This window comes from Monocercomonoides exilis (genome assembly GCF_001643675.1).
Source record: "Monocercomonoides exilis strain PA203 chromosome Unknown scaffold21-1407046, whole genome shotgun sequence".
NCBI lineage: Eukaryota > Preaxostyla > Oxymonadida > Polymastigidae > Monocercomonoides > Monocercomonoides exilis.
Window position 1 is genome coordinate 1,220,703 of NW_027150566.1, and position 15,304 is coordinate 1,236,006.

Sequence of the window (15,304 nt, forward strand, 5' to 3'; positions counted from 1 at the left end):
TCTTCCTCTTTCCCAATTTCAATTCTCTTTCATTTTCTTTTTAATTTTCATCCAGAACATTGAAACATTTGTTAGCACATTTTCATTCTTAAATTACTATTGGAAAGAAAGACGAACGATATAATTAATAAAAAAATTTTTTTGATATTTTTGTTTGAGAAAAAACACCAAGAAAATAAAATTCAATATTGGTAAAAAGAATTCACTCTTTCAATTTTCATTATCCTTCAAATTAATCAGATAAAAAAAAAAAAGAATATTTCAGTAATTGTTATTCATTATTGATCAAATAAATATAATAATTATTTAAAAGACATTTTTTTTTTTTTCGTTTGACATTTTTGCTGCTTATATTGCAGGACGAGTAGCGAAAACGAAGCGTTGAGCGGTAAAATAAGATATACAACAGATATGCAAAAAACGAATTGTGATCCATTGAAAAGGGACGAGAATAGAAGAACAGAAGCAATGCGATGGATTGTTGAGAAAAAGACAGATCCACCAGAATGGATGAGACACGATATTACAATAAAAGGAGGTATTTGGGAACAAACAATGGCCATGCTGTGGATCGAGAATGCAAAGACAGAACCGCCATTCTGGATGAGACATTGCAATTTACTCAAAGACAAGAGTGGAAGGACAATGGCCATGCTGTGGATTCAATTTGTCCATTCAGAACCACCAGAATGGATGAGGCATGGCAATAAACTTGCGAGCAATAATGGATGGACAATGGCAATAAGATGGATTTATCATGTGAAGACAGACCCACCAGTGTGGATGAGACATGAAATTACTCTTGCAGACAACAGGGGATGGACAATGGCTATGTTCTGGATTGAATGGGTTAAAACAGATCCTCCAGAGTGGATGAGACACGATAATGAACTTACAGATAAAAACGGAAAAACGATGGCGATGCATTGGATTGAGGAGGTCAAAACAGATCCACCAGTGTGGATGAGACACGACAATGAGCTTGCAGACAACAAAAGAAAAACGATGGCGATGCATTGGATTGAAGAGGTCAAAACAGAGCCACAACTGTGGATGATAATGGATAGCACGCAAGACAACAAGGAAGGGAGGACATTGTCGATGAAGTGGATTGAAGAGAAAAAAACGGAACCGCCAGAGTGGATGAGACATAGAAATACTCTTGTCGATTCGAAAGGACAAACGATGGCTATGAAGTGGATTTATTACGTTAAAACAGAACCGCCAGAATGGATGATACATGATATTTCATTCACAGATAAAGATGGGCGTACATTGGCCATGAAGTGGATTTCCGATGTCAAGACAGAACTACCAGTTGAAATAAGACACGACGTTACGATTGGGGATAATGACGGATGGACAATGGCTATGCTGTGGATTGGATGTGTTAAAACGGATCCCCCAGAGTGGATGAGACACGATGTAACACTTGCAAACTGTTATGGCTTGACGATGGCGATGAAGTGGATTCAAGAAGTCAAGACAGAGCCACCTGAGTGGATGAGGCATGACAACAAACTTTCCGATATGCCTGGGCGAACAATGGCGATGAAGTGGATTCAGTTTACTAGAACTGAACCTCCCGAATGGATGAGACATGACAATCGGATCGCGAACAGGGATGGAAAAAGGATGGCAGATTATTGGGAAAGATATGTTGGGAATGAGATTCCAGAATGGATGAAGTACGATGAATCAATTTCCTCTAATGAAATTGACAATGAATCCGATGATACCGTAGATGATGATGAAGAAATGATAAAGACAATAAATTTGATCAAAGAAAGTTTAAAGAAGCACCAGAACAAAAGTGAAAAGAAAATCCACTTAGCGATAAGGATCGAATAGGGAAGAGAATAATGTGAATTTATTGGCTGAAATGAGATACGTTGCCATAACGAGTGAAACAATGCATTACTGTTGGAGATGAAGATGAGATTGTGAGCGTTTTAGTTGTTGCGCCAGAAATGGAAGAAGAGTGATAATTCCGCAAGAAGTTTTGCTTCATTCGCACTGAAAGATATTATTTCTGAAGCATTGAACAAACGGACCAACAGATTTGCATGTGCGAAAATTAAGGCTGCTTTGCAACATTTCTTTAATTATGCATTTCTGTCTTTCTTTCTTTGAAGCTGCTTTTGCTCAATTGGCAGATGCTTGGGCATGCTTCAAACATATTTCATTTTGATCTCCTTTCTATTTGTCATTGATTGTTTTTTAATTTCACCAGAACAATTGAAGCTATTCATTTCAATGTTTTAATTTTTCAAAATGTTTTTTTAACCAGTTTTTATTTGATTTTGTAAATAGTCAAAGAAAATCTCAATTTAAATCATCTTCTTTTCTTTTTTTATCATTTGCCAATGTGACCAAAAGTTCACTTTGGCATTTTGAAAATGAAATGAGCATTTCTGTGATTCGAAGTTGAGATAATCAAAGAGAACAAATTGAATAAATAGACGAAAATGATGTGTCTGCGCTGATGAGGGAGATATGTAGATTAATTTGATGTTTTCAAAGAGTGCAATAATACCAACTGCCTTTGAGGCAAATTGGTTTGAAAAAGGTTTTTGGGAATGAGTGCTATGAAAATTAGGGAAAAGTTTTCATTTCCAGCCTCGGAATCTCTGCCTTGGTTTTATTCCTGTACAGATCCTGCTCAATCACCTCTGATCTTCTTCATTTTCTTCGCCAAACATCTTTTCGGTTTAGCTTCAACTTTTTGAATTTTCGTTTAAAATTTCCTTTTTCTTCTTTGCTTCACTCTTTTTTATTCTTTGCTTCTCTGCTTCTTCCTCTGCCTCTTCACGCTCCTCAAACTCAACCAGATCAATCATTTCATGTTAAAGAACTTCACATTTAATCCCCCATTCTCAGCCCTATATTCTACAGCCCCTTCTCCACAATCTTCCCCACTTTACACACTTCAACCCCTCTCTCCACCACTTCGTCGTCCAGCTTCACCACCATAAGCCTCGACTTCTGCTAAAAGGGATACCAGCAGTACAACCTCAGATGGCAGCAGCGACGGGTCAAACAGATCGTAGATTGACTATTGCTCATTCATATCTGCCGCCGCAAAGATCCGCTTGCTCCTACTTCATGCTCGCAGACTCTGCAAGAGAAGGAAGGGGTTCCACAAGCGGATCAGAAACAATCTCGAAAAGAATCACATCGTACGCACACACAACACCAACATGCTGCACACCCCACCACTCCGTAACATATCCCCACAGCGTCTGTTGCTCCCTCAGTAACGATTTCTTTTGATTTGCATCACCTTACCTTCTTCAGATGAAATAACACTCAATCAACTCTTGATGCAGTCCATCGCAGATTCCGATGTGAATGAAGCCTCCACCTCCGAGGAATCCGAAGTACCAGTCACAAGTGTTGTGGATGATAAGAAGAAAAAAAAGAAGAAGAGGAGGAGGAGGAGCATGAAGGATTTGAAGAAGCAGATAAATTGCATCGTGGATAAAAGGAAAAATTTTATAATTTTCTCATTTATGGGAAGAAAAAAATACTGAAAGAGTGGAACAAAAATGTGTAATTATTCTGATAAATCGGAACATTTTGTAAAAAAACAGAGGAAGAAGAAGAATTTTTTTGTTTTATTATTCTTTCATCAGCCCAAAAAACTCTAATAACAATGTTGTTTCCAACAATTGAAAACGGCAAAATGGCAAAAGAAAAATGTTTATAAGAAAACAGAACAAATGAACAAACTTTTTTGAAATGTATTTATCATATTCTTCTTTATTATTTGCCTGTTTTTCTTCATCTTTTTTCAATCATTGTCTTCTTCTTATTTTCTCCTCCTCTTCCTCTTCTTCTCCTTCTTCTCCAAATCTCGTTTCGGTCGAAAGAATATTACCTTGAATGAACAAATCTTTTTTTGGCAACCATTGACGTGAATGTATTTCTTTCAATATTTCAGTTTCAACAAACTTGGGAATCTCGACCTGCAACAACAGAAAAGATATTCATGTTTTTCTTTGTGGAGCAATATTGTTGGGTAATTGAAGCATTAGACCTTGATACTTTGCTCGTCGACAAAGATGTTTCGATATTGAAGTTCATTTGTCTATTTACATTAACTGTCAGAATTTCATTTCTTTTCTTCTTTCACAACCCAATGGTCCATTGATAGATGAGCTCAAAATATAACAATTCACAAAATATGCCAAATCTTTAAGTTTCATCTGTTTTTGTTTTCAGACTCATTCTTCTCCACAAAAATACAAAAAACATCTTCCACTCACTCAATTTATATGCTCAATTTCTTTTTCTCTGCGCTTTAGTATTTGCAATTTATTTCATTCCGAAATCTGAAACGTGATTTTCAAAAATCATTTGAATTTTGAAAAAAAAATTCATTTTCAAATTAACAGTTGGATCCATAAAATAGAATATGAATGCTTCTTATTTTCAAGCGTTTTGCAACAAAATTCAGTTATTTTGTCGCACTTTCTTTCACACATCTTTTTTTTTTGGAAAAATTAATTATTTAAATGTGATCTTAAATGTTTGGTTAAGAATCTTCATTAGATACAATGCAGATTGGATCACATAATTCAAATTGAAAAAAAAATTTAAAATTGTGGAGGTTATTTAAAAATACCCCTGTTTATTTAAATTAACTTGCTTATTTTTAAAATACACATGTGATTTTGAATTGAATGTGCAAAACATGAAAAATGATTGTGTTAGATTATTCGCGTGAAAGATTGACATAAAATACTGAAGTTAATTTTGATTTTCTTTTTGTGAAAATTTTGATCTTTCAATAATCAACTTCGAAAAAATAGAATAATTCGATAATTCGTTTAAAATGCTATTCCAACTTATGTTATCGAAAACGCAAGTTATATAATGCGCGTATGTGTTGTTTTAACAATTAAAAATTCATTTTTCCCAATATACAAATCATAAAAGCTTCTGAAAACTTTTAGTATATTTCTTCGCAATTGCAAACTGTTTCTTTAAAAATGTAGCACCAACAACAACTTCTGTGCTATTTTGATCAGTTCTCATTAGGAAGTCACTGCTTTTTTTGTTTTAAGCAACAGCAATATTCAAACAATATTGTTTCACATTTTTCGCCTTTTTGAAAAACAATATTATGAAATATTAACAAGAAATATTTAAAACACTGAACGCTTAAAGGTATATGTGGTTATTTTTCAAGATTTCGTTTTGAGTATTAAACATTTCTATTTTTAACAAATTTAACTTTTTCGATATTTATCTTCTTATTTAACCGATTATACGATTTTCTAACATGTTCCAAATTCTATAAACCTTTTGTCTATTAATGCTCCATATTTTTAACTCTCTTCATCTCCAGGATTACTCGCAAATGAAATTCTTATTTCAATTGTGGCAAACATTTATTCGCTCGTGTCCCCATCAACAGCTTTCGCTTCCAGCACGTTCAAAACACCATCAACTGTTCTATTGTCTCTTCTGTCAACAGTTCCGACACTTTTATCCTATCTTTAACACTTCTTTCTCCACCAAACACGCTCTTCACCAAATGCTCCTGTTGTTCATATTGGAACAGAATCTCAGCGAGAAACACCAGGAAGATTGGCTTCGTTTGATGAAAACAGTCATCGCTTTGAATGGTGCGAATGGAATGATTCAACTGGTGGATCTTCATCTGGTGGTGCACTTTATGTTAGTTGTACAAATGCAAATCTTGCAATCACTTCTTGTTCATTCAATAATTGCTACTGCACAGGTAATGGTTATGGTGGAGCATTATATTGTGCATATTTACTGAATATCAACATTGCAAAATCCAATTTCACAAGTTGTTCTGCTTTACATGGAGGAGCAAATTGTTTATCTACTCCACAATCAAATTCTGTTTGGACATTCTCAGATAACAGAGTGGAAAGTTGCTCAATAACATACTGATGTGGAACTGGTTGGTATTTCTGGCTCAATAATATGACTTCAACTTGTCAATTCCTGTTTTCCAAATGCAAGTGCATTTCAAATTCTGGTGGCGATTCAACAGGTTCTTTAACATTTAATTGGCCTCCAAGCAACAAACCTTGTCAGTTTTCTATCAATGATTGTCAGTTCATCAACAACAATCTGACTTCCTCTGCCAATTATGGAGGAGCTGCCATTTATTTTCTTTCAACTTATTCCTGGATGAGCGGAAATAAATTCATCACATTCTGTTTCTTCGATGGCAACACTGCAACTAATGGCAGAGGAAATGATGTGTTCTTCAGTGGCAATGCCATCACCCAATCCCCGTTTGAGAATTGTGGATCAACAACTCCATCAAAAAGAGTGTGGAATAACAATACAGCTGATAATACTGTGTACAATGGCTGGCTCCCCCTCATCAACCAGAACAAAATCGTTGCCAGCAATTGAAGTGATGTCGATGCCTGTGGCAAAACACAGCAAAGCCCATGTTCCGACATCGATTATTCTTTCTCGATGACTTATTCTTTTTTCAAAGATTCCAATCACATTTTCCTCATTTCAATATTTGTTCCTTCTCAAACTATTTATTTCATCGCGTTTGACTCAAAAATCACTGAAAATCACTGAAAATGGAACAACTGCTACCATCATCGCATCCAGTGGCATTCCCCAGCCACCAACCTCACATTCACAGTCATCACAATCAGCATCATCATTTTCTTCATTTTCTTCATTATCAACATCTTCTTCTTCACCAGATCCATCTGCCTCGTCTGCCCTCTTCCAACAGACCCAGGGCTCCCTCACAGTCTCTGCCCTCGCCATCGCCCACAACTCCACAAACCAAATCACCCCCATCCTCTTCCACCTCTCCCAAAACTCCCCTTCCCTCAACCTCAACACGATCACCATCACTGGAACAACCCCATCTTCATCATCAATCACCACATCCATCTTCTTCATCACTGCTGGCTCCCTCGCCCTCAACCACACAGCAATCACCAGTCTCGCCCTCAACAGCCAAAGCATCTTCCACCTCACCTCCCTCACAAACCCCCTCACCCTCAACTCCTCCAGCATCACCGACATCACCTCCATTGCCGCCACCACCAGCTGTGTCCTCTCCTCTGCCACCTCCCCTGCCCTCTCCCTCTCCCTCGCCAACTGCACCATCACCAACATCAACTCAGAACAGTTGAGCCAACAGACTGCCACCAATGGCGGATGCATCTCATTCGCCTCATCTGCCCCTGCCAACACATTTTCGGTGAGGAACACAACCTTCTCCAGCTGCTCTGTGAGCGAAAGTGAAACGAGTGCTTTAGAAATAGAAGAGCTGATAAATATAAAGAAAGAAAAATTCAATGGAAACAGAAGCAAAGGTGGAAGGAAGAATCCTTTCTTCTTTGAAAAGAAGCCTTCATAAGAGATTTGTGGAGATGAAGAATGAAAAGGAAGAAAGAATTGATAACGAAAATATAGATGATGTGCAACGTGAAAAGAATGAGAAAATTAAAGAGAAAAAACATTTCAAAATTATGAGATAACGACAAAAGAGATGATATGCGTGAAAATATGAAAGAACATTAAGAAAATGAAAAAGGAAAAAGAAATAGATTTACGATATTGCAACTTTAACATTATATCCAATGAAAATATGATATTATATTCTGTAAAATAGAACACCAGAATGAAACAAATTTATTAATCAGAATTTAACAGAATATCGTTGTTTTCTTTTTTTATTTTAGTAAAAACGATAAAAATTATCTTCAAAGTGAATCATTCTTCACATAAAACTCAAAACAAATATTATTTTCATTTTATTAACAAATCATTTATTGAACATTTATTTAATTTAAGCGTGTGAACGAGCTTCCGTAGAATTATCAAGGTTTCTTTAATAAAACCTTCAAAAAAAGGTTTGATTTTTCTGTTATTTACACTTTGTTTTTATAAGTGTTTTTTGTTTGTTTTATTTTCCTTTCCCACAATTATTATTAATTTGAATGATCTTTTCTAATTTGAATTAGGATGGTGATTTTTAAATTTTGTGCTTTTATTTGAATTGAGTGGTATTAATTCAAATTAAAAGAGGTTTATTTAAAAAACCTATGTTAATTTGAATAAAGACCACTTAATTCAAATTAAAGGGCAAAAATTAAAAATCAACAGGAGATTTTAAATAAAAAAAGATCATTCAAATTAATAATAATTGTGGGAAAGGAAAATAAAACAAACAAAAAACACTTATAAAAACAAAGTGTAAATAACAGAAAAATCAAACCTTTTTTTGAAGGTTTTATTAAAGAAACCTTGATAATTCTACGGAAGCTCGTTCACACGCTTAAATTAAATAAATGTTCAATAAATGATTTGTTAATAAAATGAAAATAATATTTGTTTTGAGTTTTATGTGAAGAATGATTCACTTTGAAGATAATTTTTATCGTTTTTACTAAAATAAAAAAAGAAAACAACGATATTCTGTTAAATTCTGATTAATAAATTTGTTTCATTCTGGTGTTCTATTTTACAGAATATAATATCATATTTTCATTGGATATAATGTTAAAGTTGCAATATCGTAAATCTATTTCTTTTTCCTTTTTCATTTTCTTAATGTTCTTTCATATTTTCACGCATATCATCTCTTTTGTCGTTATCTCATAATTTTGAAATGTTTTTTCTCTTTAATTTTCTCATTCTTTTCACGTTGCACATCATCTATATTTTCGTTATCAATTCTTTCTTCCTTTTCATTCTTCATCTCCACAAATCTCTTATGAAGGCTTCTTTTCAAAGAAGAAAGGATTCTTCCTTCCACCTTTGCTTCTGTTTCCATTGAATTTTTCTTTCTTTATATTTATCAGCTCTTCTATTTCTAAAGCACTCGTTTCACTTTCGCTCGCACAGCAGCTGGAGAAGGTGGTTTTACTCACTGAAAACGAGTTGGCAGAGGCAGATGAGGCGAATGAGATGCATCCTCCATTTGTAGCAGTCTGTTGGTTTTGTGAAGCTGAATTGATGTTAATCATGGTGCAGTTGGTGAGGGAGAGGGAGAGGCCAGGGGAGGTGGCAGAGGAGAGGACACAGCTGGCGGGGGTGGCGGTGGAGGTGATGTGGGTGATGTTGGAGGAGTTGAGGGTGAGGGGAGCCGTGAGGGAGGTGAGGTGGAAGATGCTTTGGCTGTTGAGGGCGAGACTGGTGATTGCTGTGTGGTTGAGGGCGAGGGAGCCAGCAGTGAGGAAGAAGAGGGGTGTTTTTATTGTTATGGAGGTTGTTCCAGTGATGGTGGTTGTGTTGAGGTTGAGGGAAGGGGAGTTTTGGGAGAGGTGGAAGAGGATGGGGGTGATTTCATTTGTGGAGTTGTGGGCGATGGCGAGGGCAGACGAGGCAGATGGGTCAAGGGATGACAATAAAATGGAAGAAGAAGAAGAAGATGGTTGAGGAATGCAATCTGAGGCGATGGTGGTGGTAGTTGTGCCATTGCCCATGATTTTTGTGTCAAAAGCAAAGAAGATTAGCGTCTGGACGGGTGTAAAGGTGGAGTTGAGGAGGATAAGTGAAGCATCTTGAAAGAGAGCGAAGCCAGCGAGAGCTTACTCGATGGTGGCACATGGGGTTTGTTGTGTTTTGCCACAGGCATCGACATCACTTCCACCATTTGCAACAATTTTATTCTGGGCAACGAGAGGGAGCCAGCCATTGTACACGGTGTTATCAGCTTGGTTATTGTTCCACACTCTTTTTGATGGAGTTGTTGATCCACAATTCTCAAACGGGGATTGGGTGATGGCATTGCCACTGAAGAACACATCATTTCCTCTGCCATTAGTTGCAGTGTTGCCATCGAAGAAACAGAATGTGATGAATTTATTTCCGCTCATCCAGTTATATGTTGCATAACAGTAAATGGCAGCACCTCCATATGTTGAAGAAGAGTTCAATTTGTTGTTTATGAATTGACACTCATTTACCAAAAACTGACTTGGTTTATTTTGTGGAGGATTATTGAATGTTAAAGAACCAGCAGCATCACCACCTGAGTTTGAAATGCACTTGCATTTAGAAAACAGGAATTGACAAGTTGAAGTCATATTATTGAGCCAGAAATACCAACCAGTTCCACATCAGTATGTTATTGAGCAACTTTCCACTCTGTTATCTGAGAATGTCCAAACAGAATTAGTTTGCGGATACCTGATGCAATTTGCTCCTCCATGAGCAGCTGAACAACTTGTGAAATTGGATTTTGTGATATCAATTTTTAACAAACTTTCACAATACAACGCACCACCATGGCCATTACCTGTGCATAAACAATTGTTGAATGAACAAGAAGTGATTGTGAGATTTGCATTTGTACAACTAACATAAAGTGCACCACCAGATGAAGATCCACCAGTTGAATCATTCCATTCGCACCATTCAAAGCGATGACTGTTTTCATCAAACGAAGCCAATCTTCCTGGTGTTTCTCGCTGAGATTCTGTTCCAATATGAACAACAGGAGCATTTGGTGAAGAGCGTGTTTGGTGCAGGAAAGAGGAGTTGAAGGCGGAGAGAGAAGTGGATTGGCTGTTGAGGGAAGTAATGATTGATCATTTGATAGTGTTCTGAATGTGTCGGAAGAGAAATCTGTTGATGGGGACGCGCGAAAATAAATAAATGCGATCAAATTAATTATATATCTGTTTGCGAGTAATCCTGAGGATGAAGAGAGTTAAAAATATAAAGCATCAAAAAATAAAAAGGTTTATAGAATTCGGAACACGAAAGAAAAATGTGTAATCGGCTAAATAATTAGATAAATATCGAAAAAGTTAAATTTGTTAAAAATAGAAATGTTTAATATTCGATGCGAAATCTTGAAAAATAACCATACATACTTTTTAAAATTCAGTGTTTTATATATTTCTTGTTCATGATTTTAAACATTGTTTTTCAGCAAGGTGAAAAATGAAAAACAACATTGTTTGAAAATTGCAGTTGCTTAAAACAAAAAAAGCAGTAATTACCTTACGAGTGCTGAACAAAATAGCACAGAAGTTGTTGTTGATGTTACAGTTATTAAGAAACAGTTTGCAATTGCGAAGAAATAAACTAAAAATTTGATGAAGCATTTATGATTTGTATATTGGGAAAAATGAATTTTTAATTGTTAAAACCATACACACTCGTCTTATATAACTCATGTTTTCGATAACATAAGTTGGAATAGCATTTTAAACGAATTATCGAATTATTCAATTTTTTCGTAGCCGATTATTGAAAGATCAAAAATTTTGCAAAAAGAGAATCAAAATTACCAACAGTATTTTATATCAATCTTTAATGTTAATTATTTAATGTTATCTATATTCATGTTTTGAACATTCAATTCAAAATAGGATGAAGATTTTAAAAATAAGCAAGTCAATTCAAATAAACAGGGGTTATTTTAAATAACCCCCACAATTTTAAATTATTTTTTCAATTTGAATAATTTGATTCAATCTGCATTGTATCTAATATTTTGTTATTTTCCAAGCTTTGCAGCTCGTTTTGAATATTTTTTAGCAACAAACAGAATGACCTCATTTAATGCTGATGAGACTGTTGATGTGATTCCTGAGACGTCCGGAACAGTAAAGTTTTGTGGTATGTCAATATTCATTTGACTGTATGTTTGATGATCATCATTAAATCAGAAATGATAATTGAACTAGAAGATTGCAACGAGAACGTGCAGAAACAGAAAATAGATGTCATTAGTGAATTACCATTGGTGGAAAACCCGGTAAGTAGTGGAAAACCCGGTAGTTGTAAGTCATTATTGTCAGTTTTTTCAACGTAAAAGTTGTCTCAATTCATTTTAAATACTTATATTTTCCTTTTAGTAAGATTTTTGTGGGTACAAAAATTTATGCTTGTAAAAAAATTGTGTGTGATTTGAATTAGAAAATTATTTTTAATATTTGATCATAACCATAAAGATGTAAAAAGCAAGCGGAAAGCTCAGCTACAGCTTAGGAGAGAGGTTTGTAATAAAATATTTCAAGTGGCTCTTGATTACATTTATATTTCTTTAGATTTGCAACAAGAATTTTTGAGACTATGCATGCATGGCATATATTCTGATTGTGGTGTGCTTTTTTTGCAGCAAGCTTTCCGGAAGAAAGATTACAGTTTGTTATTTTTTGTATTAAGTTTTTTTATTATTTTATGTTATAAATTATGTTTAAATACTTCAAAAATGAGGTTTTAACAGCACCGTTTGATACACATATTTTTTGAGTTTATTGTGTAAAATTCGTGCAATAAATGTATGACACTTTGTTTTTGTGTTATTAATGCTAACTTCTAACTGCCATTAAAATTTTGATGTGCGTTAATGCTTATTCAATGAAAATTTTACAATATATCATTTATAATAATTTCTTCAATTCTTTTTGTTATAAATTAATTATCTCCTATTTTTATAGTTTTCCTTGAATTTATACTCAATACATTAAGCACATTGATTTAATATCTTGAATTTTTTTTCACACATAAATATTTGAAAAATGTTTTTTAATGTTTTGAATGAATTTTTTAAGATTTTTTTTAATATTTGTTTATACGTTAGAATTTTATTGTCAATTATTTAATGAATGGTGACTTTTTGGAAAATTGAAACTTTCTAATATCTAACAATTTGTTTTATTTCAAGAATATGGAGAAAACAAGATTATTAACAAAATTTATTATATTTTAAAACAATTGAAATAAGGTGCAATTTTAAAGTTGAAATAACAACATATAATAACATAATAATAATAAAAAAATAAAAAAATAAAATATGCTGGTCATTTTTTCGTCAAACATTTAATATATAATAATAATAAACATGAAAAAACATTTTTCAAATATTTATGTGTGAAAAAAAAATTCAAGATATTAAATCAATGTGCTTAATGTATTGAGTATAAATTCAAGGAAAACTATAAAAATAGGAGATAATTAATTTATAACAAAAAGAATTGAAGAAATTATTATAAATGATATATTGTAAAATTTTCATTGAATAAGCATTAACGCACATCAAAATTTTAATGGCAGTTAGAAGTTAGCATTAATAACACAAAAACAAAGTGTCATACATTTATTGCACGAATTTTACACAATAAACTCAAAAAATATGTGTATCAAACGGTGCTGTTAAAACCTCATTTTTGAAGTATTTAAACATAATTTATAACATAAAATAATAAAAAAACTTAATACAAAAAATAACAAACTGTAATCTTTCTTCCGGAAAGCTTGCTGCAAAAAAAGCACACCACAATCAGAATATATGCCATGCATGCATAGTCTCAAAAATTCTTGTTGCAAATCTAAAGAAATATAAATGTAATCAAGAGCCACTTGAAATATTTTATTACAAACCTCTCTCCTAAGCTGTAGCTGAGCTTTCCGCTTGCTTTTTACATCTTTATGGTTATGATCAAATATTAAAAATAATTTTCTAATTCAAATCACACACAATTTTTTTACAAGCATAAATTTTTGTACCCACAAAAATCTTACTAAAAGGAAAATATAAGTATTTAAAATGAATTGAGACAACTTTTACGTTGAAAAAACTGACAATAATGACTTACAACTACCGGGTTTTCCACTACTTACCGGGTTTTCCACCAATGGTAATGGAAGAAATGGATAATGTGCAATGCTATTCTATTTTGACAACAGATCTGTTCAACAGAATCAGCAAAATGATTGAAGAAGAGAAAATGTCATTGGAAAATACCATTTCGTTATTGAAACATATGGGGTATTTCAATGCATTGAAAAAATACATGGAATCGAAACTTTGAAAATTCTTCGTTATACAATGAATTAAGAAGGATGATATTCGATGAAAAGAGGGAAAAAGAAGGGAGAAATGAAAATCTTCTTGTTGGACTTTGTGAATGCTATCTCATGTTACGTTATATATTTCAAAATTCGTCAAAAGAAATAACTTATGTATGCGTTCATCACCTTTTGAAATCTGCATTGAGCAAAATGGAAAACAAAGAAGCACAAAAGGAAGTGGAAACGGTTTTGCTTGCTTTGAGCAGCATTGGAGATAATGTGTGAGAATTTCGATTTCCTTTTTGTTGTAGTATTATTTATAATCTATTTTATCAGAAAGTTCCAAAAGAACTGTATTTGGGCGCTATCAAAGAAATCATTGAATATCATCACGAAAATCACAATCTGACACATCTTGCCTATCAATCAGCTTGGCAGTTTTTAATTGACAGGTTTTTCAGAGATAAAGACTTGGAAATAGTTATTGTGAATGAACTTCATTTTCCGAGAGAGGCTGCAACAGAACTGGAAGAGCTGTCAAAATTTGTGAATTGGAAGAAAAAAGAAAGAGAGAAAATAGGAAAAGAAACGAAAGAAGAATTGGTATTGATGAGATGGCTCGATACATTGAAGATTTATTTTCACTGTTGTCCATTGCATCATGAAGAATTTATTGAGCTCATCAACAGCATTGCTCAGGTATATCGAGCAGCAAAAGTGAATAATGAAGAAATTAGTTACAAGTGCATTTCCTCCTTGGGAAATGCAGCAGAAAATAGAGTTGTGGAAGTTGAAGACTTGTTGAAAAGTGGTGCTGTTGGTTCTGTTTTGGAGGAGATTCTGCATTTCACATTAAATCACTTTTTGATGTGTTATTGCTTGTTTTTTTTTTCAGACTATTCAAGAAAGACTGAAAGAAGAGGGGAAGGATGAAAATGAAGAAGCGGAAAGAAAGATAATGAAAATGGAGATATTTGAATGGATGGAAGAAGAAGGATATGAAGATATCATCACTAGCCTTCTTATAATATTTGACGTTCTAAACGATAGATATGACTGTGGATTACCATATAATATTTCTGAATATTTTGTGAATGTTTAGTGAATTAAAATGAGTTGAATTTTGCAGTGCATATTTTTTCTTTTTCTATTTTCATCATTTCACAAAATGGAAAAAAAAAGAAAAGATCGAAATATCTATTGTTCTTTGTGAATTGATGATGTTGTTCAATCGGAAAAAAAAATAATGAAAAACATATTTTTTTCAAAATACTTTATTCATCAAAAAAGAAGAGAAAGAAGAGATAGATGAGAAAGATAATGAAGAAGACGAAGAAGACAAAGTTGAAAATTCAGGGTTGAGAAGTGAAAATCGGCCTGCAAATGAAGAAAAAATACTTCATTTCCATTTAACTTCGTATTCCTCCAAAAAATAAACTTTTTTCTCATTGAATTTAATTCTCTCTTCTTAAAGTTAAAAAAAAAGATCTAGCAGAAAAAAAGGAAAGAAGTCGGTGTTTCAAAAGGC

The 15,304-nt window shown here is 33.7% G+C and overlaps 4 protein-coding genes across 4 annotated transcripts; 3 read left to right on the forward strand and 1 right to left on the reverse strand.

The window, feature by feature from the left end:
• Window positions 1-295: 295 nt before the first annotated feature.
• Window positions 296-2,338, forward strand: MONOS_1716 (uncharacterized protein). The gene has a single exon (XM_067870053.1). It carries the CDS (start codon window positions 412-414, stop codon window positions 1,849-1,851), a length of 1,440 nt encoding a protein of 479 aa, XP_067727947.1. The 5' UTR covers window positions 296-411; the 3' UTR covers window positions 1,852-2,338.
• A 4,220-nt stretch (window positions 2,339-6,558) lies between these two features.
• On the reverse strand, window positions 6,559-7,204 carry MONOS_1717 (uncharacterized protein; the record flags this gene model as incomplete). Its single annotated transcript, XM_067870064.1, has 1 exon — window positions 6,559-7,204. The coding sequence occupies exon 1, from the start codon at window positions 7,183-7,185 to the stop codon at window positions 6,559-6,561; it is 627 nt and encodes a 208-aa protein (XP_067727948.1). The 5' UTR covers window positions 7,186-7,204.
• A 1,778-nt stretch (window positions 7,205-8,982) lies between these two features.
• MONOS_16544 (uncharacterized protein) lies at window positions 8,983-9,405 on the forward strand (the record flags this gene model as incomplete). Its single annotated transcript, XM_067869451.1, has 1 exon — window positions 8,983-9,405. One exon carries the CDS (start codon window positions 8,983-8,985, stop codon window positions 9,403-9,405), a length of 423 nt encoding a protein of 140 aa, XP_067727949.1.
• Window positions 9,406-13,986: 4,581 nt separating this feature from the next.
• Window positions 13,987-14,878, forward strand: MONOS_17550 (uncharacterized protein; the record flags this gene model as incomplete). The annotated part of the gene is made up of 3 exons (XM_067870481.1): window positions 13,987-14,055; window positions 14,113-14,379; window positions 14,672-14,878. 3 exons carry the CDS (start codon window positions 13,987-13,989, stop codon window positions 14,876-14,878), a joined length of 543 nt encoding a protein of 180 aa, XP_067727950.1.
• Between the last annotated feature and the right edge of the window lie 426 nt (window positions 14,879-15,304).

What these genes read in the sequence shown, in the direction of transcription:
- MONOS_1716 (XM_067870053.1), top strand. Translation starts at nt 412, where the DNA reads ATGCAAAAAACGAATTGTGATCCATTGAAAAGGGACGAGAATAGAAGA.